We start from the raw sequence: 12,596 nt of genomic DNA, 5'->3' as shown, positions 1-12,596 counted from the left end.
TGTTCTACCACTCAGACATTTTCTAAGTTTGAGTAACTTGCTATGGTTTGGTTATGAGGCCTGGCTACTGGCTGTGGTGGAATTGAAACGCATTATTGCGTTAAGACAGATTTTGCATGCCTGATGTGAGATGCCTCTGAATGACAGGCAAGATCGTCTCCGTACCTGTTTCTGCAAATAGGGCCCGATCTGTAAATGTTTGGTAGTAATAAATCATCAGAGCTGACAACCCTTTATTTGCAGGTATCCTTATGAGTCCTTTAGAGGACAAGGAAACTAAAAACAGATTACAAATATAATTTGTAATCGTATATACTGCTGATGAGTAAAATCTAGGATGATAAGGAAAAAGTAAAGCAGCAGTTGGTAGCCTGTCAGTTGCACAGTATTTTCCTGATTCACAGTAATAATCTTCTGTATTTCAATCCCACAGCARTACAGATGTGCACACGGTGGCATCACTGCTCAAACTGTACCTAAGGGAACTCCCAGAACCAGTCATACCATACGCGAAATATGATGATTTTCTTTCCTGTGCCAAAACGATCAGCAAGGAGGAAGAAACGGTGAGTTTGCAGCTTCAGTGAGATTGAAAGGTTGGCGTGTTACAACCTGGTTTTGATTTAGAGGAGAAAGAGAGAAGCTGGTGATTATGCCTTCTGATTTAAGGCTTGCCTCTATTAATTTAGTCTGAAAATTATTGCCACCTAGCTCACTTGGCAGTCTGTGCAGAATACCCGTTTGCTGTATTTTTTGCATGTCATTGAATCACAGTTCAAATAAACATCGTTGTGGCGAATGACTTCCATTTTGCACAGAAGAGCATTTGTTTTGTTTATGTGGATTAGCATTCTAAACTGTAGCTGGAAGGGTCTGGCCAGCAGCTGTGCAACTCTTACCACCAGGCCAGGGGTCATTTTCTTGCAAGTGTCTTAGGATGTCAAGCTTTATTGACTTTTGATAGAAGTCCAAACTACTCTATTAATTACCTATCATTGAATCAGAAAGCATCAGAAAGATGCCTTCTATAGCAGTGCTGGGCCATCTTCCAAAGTCTTTAAAATTGGCATAATAGCAATTAGCAAAATCAGTGTTCTCACTTACAGTGTCTGCACTGCACTGATTTGGTGTCAGGACTTATTAGTCTGAAGAAGTAATAAATGACACTAAATGCTGCTTTTAAGTACATGATGGCATCCCTGATATTTTTTCTTCAGAGTAAATATAAATAGGTTCATTGATTTCAGTCTATTTCCCTAACTTTCTAAGGTGGTTATTTCTGTTTTAGTCCATCTTGACATTTCTCCTTGATTTCATAGCCTGCCAGACTTGAACCCCTTCATTGCTCCTCCTCTAATTAATTAGGATCAATAACAGCCCCTCCTTCCTAACTGAGAGAGAGGCTCTTTTTGTGCCTTCAGTTGATGACTACAGACAGTTAAGGCACACAGTGATGTTCCCCTCTGATGGGATGGGAGGAAGAAAGATCTGTGGCAAAATGTCTCCTATGGTCCTGATCTCTTACACCCACTGAAATCAGGCTTGTTTCTTGACTGGCCTTCATAGCTAGCTACAAGGCGCAGCTCTTTGTCGGCTGATTGCAAAAAGTGAGAGCAGAGTGTTCTGCTGGTTTAATTTGACTTGTTCTTTGTATAAGTTATGGTAGGAGATCCTCAGTGTGTTTATGTAGTTCCTCTGAGACTATGCCATGGAGCATTTTCTTAAATATATTTTGAAAGCAAGGTTCAAATCACAGTGGCCTTTTGGTGCTGGAGATGGTTCTGTCTGTGTGTCAACAATCAGTACTATGGACGATGAGCCGTTTTAATCCTGTGTAAAGTGGCTTAGCAGTCTAATTGTAGGAACTGTCTGACTAGATTTTCACTTGATCTTTCCTATTAAAGGAGCTATAAGTGCAGTCACTGTTGAGGGAGAGAGCTGTTCATCTTGCTTCCTTTCTTAGCCCACAACCAGCAAACACGCACTCTCACGGTCCTCCCATCCTGAATTACATTTGTTTTGCTGACATATTGTAATCAGACCCCATCAATGCTGGCAAAGCAGCAAAACCCAAACTGAAGCAGAGTTCAAAGGTACTGGTGGCAGGGGCATAGCCAGGGTCTGTTTCCACAGGGCACAGAAATTAGTGTGTGTTATTCTGCTTGTCTCATTCTCAGGGTGGGCACAAACTGAAATAATTGTTTGTCTGACTGTAGGACGGACTGAAACTGGATTTAAAAAAGAAAGGTTTTTATTTGAAAATGCCAGCTGTTTTAAACCAGAACTGTTCCTAGAAGCCTAAGCCTTCTTACCAGTAGGAGGAAGGATGGAACTGATGGTCAAAATAAGAGAGTGAAAGAGAGCGGAAAGATGGGATGAGACCAAGTTTTTTTTGTTTGTTTTTTTTTAAAGCTACTAGCCAGAAGCACGRGTGGTGAGATGTGGGAGATAAAATGCCATGTCTCTGTGCCAAAGAATACTGAATTGTATTGTGTATATAGATAGGCACATCCTCTACATCCTTCCCACCTTGCTGGTAGAGCATTAGCCTGGTGGTCCGTCCACTTGTCTGGGATGTGGAAGCCTGGGGTTTACATCCTTGGTTGGAATCGAGAAGAACTTTGATCTCCCACATCCCAAGTATCCCAAGCACTGAGGTACTGGCTAGACTCAGAGGTTTGGCATTTTCTAAGTAAGAGAGAAAATCTGAAGTTTGTCTCATTGTGAAATAGCAATATTTTGAAATCTTAAACATTTTCATGGGGTAATGAAGTGGCTCTTTTATCCAAAGCTAATCCTTGTTAGCAGAATATAGCTTTCCCCATCTGAAATGCATTCTACAAGTGGTTTCTGATGATAACCTGGATAGCATTTCTCTTAATGATGCCRTTTCAGTAATGTGTTTATTGTTTGGTAATTGATATTGCTGACATTTTTTGAATCTCGATGGCAAAGTACTGAGAACCTCTGCCACCTCCTCCTTTCTTTTTTCAATTGCATATATAGGGCCTGAAGGAATTGGTGAAGCAAGTGAAGAGCCTGCCAGCTGTCAATTATAACCTGCTGAAATACATCTGTAGGTAAGCGCACCTGCAAAAATATCACACTGGTATTTGTAACTGTGAGCTTACAGACAGACCTGTCTCTGCCTGTGCCCTGAAGGAGGAACATAACTCACAGAGTCAGAGAACTGGTGAATGTAAGTGAGTGCACTAAAAATAAATATTTACCATGTGACAAATTAGTAATTTGCTCTATCAAGGTGCACAGTTACGAGTTCCTTTCATAAACAGGCTGGATTGAGCAAGAAAAGTAAGAAGGTAGAAGTGAATATCCTGTCCTCTTCATAGGGACCTGGTTTTTTTGATTCTAATTGCACTTACTGGCCATGGCTGTGCATGGTATCGTTGAAAACTGTATACATCATGTAGCATACAGAATAGTTTTGCAGAAACATTAAGATCTTAAAAACATGTCTTACACAGCTGCAATTTGTGAATTTATAGGAAATTCATCTTTAAAAAATTACAGAATTAATATAAACTTTTTTTTTAATGGGAAGTTTGCAATTTGAAGATATTTTATGAGCCAAATAATTGATTAATTATACCAGAGAAAATTTTACCATCTTCAACAGAGTTATTTTATAGTCAGTCCAGAGTGACCATTTTGGGTTTTATGAATATATCAAAAAAATCTGAAGAAGCTGAAAACAGCCATGAACTTTTAAGATGTGGCATAGGACTTGAAATGGAATACTTGAATGTATGTTAATAAACCATCACGTGCCTTGATTTTTTTCTTTCCTTTCTTTTTTCAATTATTCCTTAAAGACATCTTTCTTCCCCACAGATTCCTTGATGAAGTCCAGTCTTATTCAAGTGTGAACAAAATGAGTGTGCAAAATCTGGCTACTGTATTTGGCCCCAACATCCTTCGCCCCAAAGTGGAAGATCCTTTGACTATCATGGAAGGTGAGTTGGAGAAGATTGTACACAGCTTTAACTAGGAAAAAGCAATGTCTTTAGGTTTATTAATAGTACATACCAGTCAAAACTTTCTACAAATATGGCAAGTTCTTATTCAGCCCATCTGGTCATAGTGCAGTTAACATTGTATCTACTGTTTTTAGGGACCAGAACAAGTTTGTACAGGTTCATACTGCAGTGAGTCATCCCCACAAGGTAGAAGTATATTACATGTCTTCTTGAACAACAGTGATCATATTGTCAACTATATTCTGTTATTTACACCAGTGTATTGCTGTAGCATTTTGCTGTGATTAAGACAAAAATACGATCGTGACAATTATAATTTTCTGCTAGGTTTAATTTTTCTGACTTTGATTCCCCATAAAGTAAGTACATGATGCCTTTCCTCCCTCCAAACACTTTTTTTTTAATGTAGAATTTACTCAGCTTTCTCAGAAGTTAGCAGGGCTCCACACAGACCCTGCCACAGAAAATTTTATGAAAATGTAAAAATGTTGTGTTCATAGTTTGTTTATTTGGGAGTGGAAGGAGTTATTTTTTTTGGTTTTAATTGGATTTTGATTTTCTTTTTGTCTCCCTAGATACAGCAGTTCCCCATAGACTTTGTTCATTTGTTTGTTTTCCTGAAGTCTTGTGTTTCCTTCCTCTTCCCCTTAACTATCAACACAACACAACAAATTCTGCTGTGGACAGAAATGCTGTGTTTCCAAATCATATAACAAAAGCAGTGAGCACCCAGAGTAGCTGCCTGCACGTTAGCTCAAACCAGCTAGAAAACCTTCTAACCTGGAAAAAGTTTTAGTGCTCATCTTCACTTTCATGTCTGAGTTCTCATTGTTGCAGAGGATGGTTTCATGACGCAGCTCACTCAAAAGGGTTTGCAAGGGCAGGTGTCCTATTTACATGCACATCTATTGTGATTGTGCATGAGTATCATCGAAGCAGTGCAGGTGCAAATACCCCTAAATCTGACTTTGTGGCACCCCCCTGGTTTCTGTACATACTTCCCTCAAATACACCATGACGGTCTAATACGAGGGCACCAAGATAAGCTTCACTATGTCATTGAAATTCTAGTTTACACATTTTGCATCATGTCCACATGATATTCTGAGAGAAACACAAGGGCCTTGCTTGATTTCCTTCCTCCTTCACTCTTGCAGGAGTCCTACATTTTGTGTGCGCATGCTGCATATCACTTCACTTTCAACCTCTTCTCATTTGTACCTCCAGAACTGCCAAACTGACTTAATTAGGGCAGTAGCTTTTCTAACCCTGACCCTTTTCTATGGTTTAACTAGCTGGTAGATAAGTGCTGTGAATGTTTCTCTTGGCCAGACAACACACTGTCCCTTTTCTTTCAGTCTTTTAAATGAAATAGTACAAAAAATTCTTAAAATTGTTCAGGAGATTGGAATTAGAGAGGTGCCACAGAGCTGATTTGTATCACTGAAATCAGTGGGAGTGATATCTCACAGGATGACATTTACTGATGGGATACCATGTATCTTCAGCTCACCTGGGAGTGGGCAGATGCATGGGGATTTGAGATGGGAGGAGAGGAGCTAGCCACTCATAAAACRAAATACTATTTTCTGGGTTTATATTTTCCAGAATTGGCTCCTGTCAAAACAGTTATTTTTTGTGAAAGTTTGAGTAAGAAAGATTCTTTAAGTGGGTGGAAAGGGAAAATAATGTGCTTTTCCAGTCACTAAAACAACTCTCCAGCCTGCTTCTGAACAACCCTAATACCAAAATGGCTCATGGTTGCTGTAGGAGATGACATGGATACTGCACTCATTGAAGGGAAATACATTTTTCTTCACTCATGAGAAACAGGTTTGATTAAACAGATTTATAACTTCCCTTTAAGCACAACCTTTAAGATTTGAAATGAGACCATGCTGTTTTAAACTTGGGCTATGCATAGTTAAATGTATAGGAAGTTTTAAAAAAGACTGCACATCGATTAGTGCTCATGGCCACCCTTCCTCATTGCTCTGTGCTTTTTGGAAGACATAGCCTTAAAATGAGAGTGACTCTCTTGCACATAAGGCATGGTCCATGTTTTAGTTGTGCTGCTTTACAACCATTTGAAGCCAATGTCACTATTTTGTATTGAAGGCTGAACATGCAGCTATGGGTAATACCTGTATTTTGGGGATGAAGATCTATACAGTTGCCTATGTCTGTAGAGGATCAGAGTTAGTCCAATGTTTGTAGTAAAATTTTGCACATAACAGCTAATGTCCTCTGAAGAAATACAGCTAAACATGCCATGGGTATAACTGTAAATGAATGATCTTTCTGCATAGTTCTGATATATGGTTTTACCTCGGCAAAATGTAAAAAAAWAAAATAAAAATCAAGCATTTATGTTGAATTGGCTCTTAGTGGTTGTATTTTAAAGGGGTGAGGGGAAAAAGGCCCAGAATATTCCAATGTAGTTGATGTGAAATGATATTACACAATGGGAAAATATTGATTAAAAGAGCAAAGTATGCCTCTGAAAGCTGTTTAGGAGCTTTAAACTGGAGTGGTTATTATAAGTAACTTGACCTTGTTCCTGAAAGATTATTAGTAATCTTAATGATGCTCTGTTTAAAAAATAAAGAAATACAGTAGCACATCTTTATTACCCCAAGTCCAGTTATAAATGCTAATCTGTCAATTACAGTGCAGTTTCCTGGTTGCTCACAGTCTCACCCCGAGTGGTTAAAGGCATTTACATTAAATTAGTTCTGTCACGCTACTGCCCTATTTTGCTCCATAAGACTAAAATGTCAATGTTCTGGCAGTGCAGAACCCTTGCCTGTGCCTTTTCTGTTAAGCTATTACATACAAGTGGTTTGCCAGAATGGGACTTCGGTTTTAAGGATGTTTGCCATGTTGAATTGAAACACATCACTTAAAATGATGTTGTTATTCTTTGCTATTTGTTATCTCTCTCTGCTGTCTTGGAATGCAGTTAACTGTCATGCTAATGGCTTCTTTGCAGTAGCTGCAGTTCTTCAGGGTGTCTGTGAGGCCTGCTGCATGCCCTGCTACACTAGAAAAGAGTCTCCTATGTTTATCTTATTATCCACATGAGCRGGTCTTACACAGCGGAAAACACGTGGCACCAGGATGGATGAGTAGTTTTGGCAGGGAATGGATTCACCGTGGGTTTGCTCTCAGGATGCCAGTCAGTGCACCAGAGGCAGTACACAGAGAAGCCCAAGGTGCAACAGCCAACTGACTGCCACACCTTTCTCTGACCAGCAGTGGGGACCAGCTGCTGTCCTGAGTAGGTGTTGTAGGCAAAAAAAATCACTTAAATTGTTACCGCTACCAGGTGGCAGATAGTTGTGCATGGGTGGGTGAATGGCCAAAATTGAACTTCTAAACTCTCAAGCAGAAGCCTGCTACTGGCTAGCTGCAGCCAGTATGGGCTGGTTGTGTATTTTGGCAACACCTGGAAAAAACAACAGTGGCATGTCCCAAATCCTCCAATTAATAAAGAGACAGGGTACAGAACCACCAATTAGGAGGCTGATCATGCGTTGTGCTTCTGGACATAGACTATTTAGATTGGGAAACCCATGTGCTTGGTTTGATGGAAAGAATAGGGAGTGCCAAAAAGAAGGGTTCCCAAAAAATTGAAGTGGTCTCAGAAAGAAGAAGCAGGCCCAGAAGGACAAAGGTGAAGATCCTGGCTGGAGAAGACATCCTGGAAGTAGGAGAAGATCGTGGGTATCAGGGAGATGCGTGGAGACAAATGCTGAGGGATGTCCAGGGCCCTTGACTGGTAATGCCCAAGACTGGTAACTGTAGCAGCTGCACAGCATGAACCAACATAACTTTCCTCCCTGACCTTCCCAGACGATCTCCCTGCTGGCAAATGAAGTTGAGACCTACAGAACACAACACTGGGAGGAGCGAGTGAGGGAGTGTGTGAGATAATCAGGTAGCCTGAAAGCTCTGATCTCGTTGGTTCTAAAACAAACCCTGGTATCCAGATCCACTTTGGGTTGTGTACTCTGTCTCACCCATGATGGTAGGAAAATGGAAAAAAGATAGGATGGGCTGGCCTGAAGGCTAACTAGGCATGTGTTAAACATTCAGTGCGTTACACAGATGGACATACTGGATAAATGTGTGTATAAATTGAATGTTTACTAAATATTTGTGGAATCTGACCCCCAAAATATATTTATGCCTTAAACAAAACCAGCCATTAATAACAATGTGTTTGGTGTCTCCTTCCAGGTACAGTAGTAGTCCAGCAGCTAATGTCAGTGATGATAAGCAAACATGAAGAGTTGTTTCCCAAGGATGCAGATCCTCAGATGGGCCCTGAAGTGTGTAACAACAACAATGAAATGCCAAAGAAAGCGATCGTGGGTCAGCTACAGAACAAAGAAAATAACAACACCAAGGAGTCAGCAGTGAGGCGCTGTTCTTGGGACAAACCTGAGTCTCCCCAAAGGGGAAGCGTTGACAATGGGTCTCCCACTGCTCTGCCAGGCAGCAAGACAAGTAGCCCCAGGAACAGCATCCAGAAACTGGATGTCACAAGAAGTCCACCTCTCACAGTGAAAAAAAATCCTGCCTTTAATAAAGGCAGCGGCATAGTCACCAATGGATCATTCAGCAGCTCTGTGGAGGGTCACGAGAAGAGCCAGACCTTACCAAACTGTCCCCTGCAAACCAGGAGAACGTCATCCCTGAAAGGACCAGTGACTAAGATGGGCACACACAGTGTGCAGAATGGAGGGGTGCGGATGGGCGTTTCCAGCACAGACGGGCACAGCAACACCCTCAACAGCCGGACCCCGGGCTGGGTGCCCAACGGCTATGTCACACTGAGGGACAGCAAGCAAAAGGAGTCGGTGAGTGACTCAGGCCAGCACAACAGGCTCTCCACCTATGACAATGTCCACCAGCAGTTCTCCATGGTGAATTCTGATGATAAACAGAGTGTGGACAGTGCCACATGGTCAACATCCTCCTGCGAAATATCGCTCCCTGAGCACTCCAACTCCTGTCGTTCGTCCACCACCACTTGCCCTGAGCAGGACTTTTATGGGGGTAACTTTGAAGACTCTGTGCTGGAAGGGCCACCACAGGAAGACCTCTCTAATCCAGGAGACTATGAGAACAAAAGTGACCGAAGGAGTGTCGGGGGCCACAGTAGCCGGGCCACCAGCAGCAGTGATAACAGCGAAACCTTTGTGGCCAACAGTACCAACAATCACAGCGCTCTACACAGCCTGGTGTCCAGCCTGAAGCAAGAGATGGCCAAGCAAAAGCTAGAGTATGAAACAAGGATAAAAAGGTAACACAGCTTGGCCCTACCACCTGACTACCATTCGCAAAGAAAAACCAAGAAACACTCCCTCTCAGGTCTGTCCTATGCACCCCAGGCTCTGACTTGAAAGCCAAAAAATCGGTACAGCTAGACAGTTACTGTTCCCACATCACTGTGCCCAGCACAGACAGCACCAGAAGTCTTCTGGGAGACACAAATAGTTAGATGTGCTACTATCCCCCAGAAGGTGACAGGAACCAGGTTCATAACTCCCTCAGTTCCTCTCTGAAAGTTTGTTTATTGGAGACCTCTGATTCAGAGTAGAATAGGTAACACTTACCAGTCTGTCTATCCTGCTATATCTGCACAGCACCTGGTCAGGAGGGAGAGCCCCTTTCGGCTGAAGCTGGTGGCTGGAAAAGAAAGGTGTCTGCAGTCACCATGCTTGTGACTGCTCTGAGCACAGAGAGGAGCACTCCTTGTCGCTGTACGCAGCCCATGTGGCATAAACAAAAACATGGCTGATGTATTTAATAGCTATAGGAAAAAGCCCTATAGCAATTAAAAAAATTCTGTTCTTGGTGTTAGTCATGTTTTCAGTTCATATTGTGACTTGATACAGGCTTGAAATAAGATTTATAAAAACAAATAGAACTGAAACCAGCCTTCAGCATAGTTTTGCAAAACTTGTTCAAATAGTGCTTTGCTAGAAATCTGCAGTAGCTGCAGTCACTTGGTGCTCTCTGCTGGGTTTCTTGCCTTTCAGAGTTGTCATACGGGATTGCTCTTGGGATATGATTCTGTGTGTTTTGTTTCAGAGCAATCGTTTTCCTCAGTTAGGATACACTGTCCCATTAGCACCAAAAATAAAGTCAGAACCTTGTGAGTTTCTGTAGAATCTGACAAAATCAGTCAGCTCTCAAAGTGATTTAATTAGTTGATGCCTGTTCTCCAGAAAATGAGAGTGGCAACTGATCATCATGTTTCAGTGAAACCAGCGCCTTGGTTCTGTGGCACCCATAGTTTTGGGGACTGGGAGAATACTGGAACTCTTCTCCAGAAGCCCTTAGCACTGGTACCTCTGACACTGCAAGCCATAGCTGGATCGCTGCGTGTAGAGCTACTGGCATCAGTAGCTCTCAGTGAAAGTACAGTGCCCAGAAAACTGAAGTCTCCCCGTTACATCACAACTTTCAGTTTCAGTGCAGTTTTTAACATATGTGATGACTCTGTTTAGTAATACCACTAGCATCCCTGATACTTTTCAGAAGACCCAAAATATGGTGATTTTTTTAGACAAAAGTCAAACCTTGTTGATTGCAATATCTTTCGAATTGTTGATCCATATTTGCAGATAGATATAGTAGATAAATCAGCTGAAGAAGAGAGATTAGCTGTGAAACAAAGGCATTCTGGGCATTATTTTGACCTTATACGTGACAGTAGGGCTACTATAGTGGGAGATGGGAGTCAACGCTTCCAGAAGTAAAAGGCTTATTTAAACCATTTCCCGGAGAATTAGATGGAGCTACCGTACACCTTACTAGTAGTTGGTATCATGCATTTTCTAAATGCAATAGAGATTACACTATGGTAATGAATCAATGGTGAAGCCATTGTTTGCAGATACGCCTCTCAGAAATTTAATCTAAGCTTTGTAAATAAGATAAACATGCACATGAGTTTGTGATGTTGTGTTTCTGTGTAAGCCAGTGAGGAGTGCTGCTCAGGAGCTGTCTGCTTTTATTCCTGTTTCTGCAGCTTGGAGCAGAGAAATCTCACCCTGGAGACAGAAATGATGTCCCTGCATGAAGAGCTGGATCAAGAGCGGAAGAAGTTCACAATGGTAGAAATCAAAATGCGTAATGCAGAGCGGGCCAAGGAGGATGCAGAGAAGAGGAATGACATGCTGCAGAAGGAAATGGAGCAATTTTTCTCCACTTTTGGAGACCTGACAGTGGAACCTCGCAGACCAGAAAGAGGCAACACCATCTGGATCCAGTGAGCATTGGAAATGTAAACTGTGGGACTTTGGGGAAGGGCTTGTGGGGGTATTATACTGTATCAGGTGGCTGGTCACCTGTCTGAGGCTAGTACTCAACGTAATGTTATAAACCCTTGAAGGAAGAAATCATACAGATGATTAACCACTCATATCTACAGTGTGTACTTATCAAGTTATACTCTTTGAATGCTTCATGAGACTACTGTTAAGTGTTACAACTGGATATGTGTATATAAATTAAAAAAAAAATCACCTTAGAGAGTGAGAGATGTATCTCAAGAAATATTTTAATGCAAGTCTTGTATTTAAACTGGTAAATTGAAATGTTGTTGCAATCAAGCTTTATATCAAGGCTTTTTTCCCTTGCACTTAACATAATAAGCTATTTTTGGCATTGTGTTACCATCAGCTTATTTTGTATATCAAATGTTTTTTTTGTTGTTTGTTTTGTTACCCCTCTTGCTGGGGGTTGAAGATAAACAGATACATTAAGGTATGCGTGCAGATGGCTAACCCTGATTTGCGGCGCTTCTAACAAGACAGCAGCATGAGAAACAGCAGGACACTATAGGTAACAAAAGGAGTACTATTTTAACAGAATTGATGACCAAGGTAGAAATTATCAGGGCAACCGTATCATAAACACCAAATGAGTCACCAAAATYGGGTTCAACAGGGAAAGGGTAAACACGGTCAGGCTGTGTGTTTGGGAGGGGATGAGGGTGGTAAAGGGTAAGAACTTAGGAGGGGGAAAGGGAATATAAGGGAAACTCAGTCATACGGTCAGAGCTTTTGGGGGTACCTTAAAACAGCCCCGGTGCATGAYCACTGCAGCTCGGAGCAGGAATACAAACAAGTTGTGCCTTGACCGTACTCGCATTTGACTTACTTCCATGGTCCAGGGAACCTCGGTCCTTTCTCTAATGCTGGTGCAGGAACATGCGGACGGGATGTTCCATGGGCATCCTGATAGCCTTAGCAGCATGACAGGTGCTAAAGACAAAAAAACAACAGAACTGATGACCAAAGTAGAAATTACCAGGGCAACCATATCACAAGTACCAAATGAGGAAGAAAACACATGAACATTAATCACCCATATTTACAGTGTATACTTAGCAAGTTATCATACTTTCTGAATGCTTCATGAGACTACAGTCAAGTGTTACAACTGGGAAAGCACCCAGGTTCCTAGTGTCAGCTAGGGAACAGCCAGAGGGAAGAGACTGGGCATCCTAACAGCATGCAGAAAGAAAAAAGGAACAGCAAAACCATGCTGTAAAGTAAGAATCCATTTGGCATATTTAGC

The 12,596-nt window shown here is 41.7% G+C and overlaps 1 protein-coding gene across 2 annotated transcripts in view; it reads left to right on the top strand.

The window, feature by feature from the left end:
• The window catches only part of ARHGAP24 (Rho GTPase activating protein 24), a 244,367-nt gene extending 232,584 nt beyond the window's left edge, over positions 1–11,783 (top strand). For both annotated transcript variants that reach the window (XM_026068474.1, XM_026068473.1), the window contains exons 6-10: positions 434–566; positions 3,007–3,080; positions 3,853–3,974; positions 8,241–9,309; positions 11,044–11,783. In XM_026068474.1, coding sequence (XP_025924259.1) covers positions 434–566; positions 3,007–3,080; positions 3,853–3,974; positions 8,241–9,309; positions 11,044–11,287 — 1,642 coding nt within the window. In that variant the 3' untranslated portion in view covers positions 11,288–11,783. The remainder of the gene's footprint in view (positions 1–433; positions 567–3,006; positions 3,081–3,852; positions 3,975–8,240; positions 9,310–11,043) is intronic.
• The last annotated feature ends 813 nt before the right edge of the window (positions 11,784–12,596 follow it).

The sequence above is a fragment of the Apteryx rowi genome, unplaced genomic scaffold (assembly GCF_003343035.1).
Source record: "Apteryx rowi isolate R43461 unplaced genomic scaffold, aptRow1 scaffold_270, whole genome shotgun sequence".
NCBI lineage: Eukaryota > Metazoa > Chordata > Aves > Apterygiformes > Apterygidae > Apteryx > Apteryx rowi.
This window is presented reverse-complemented; position numbering and strand designations above follow the sequence as displayed.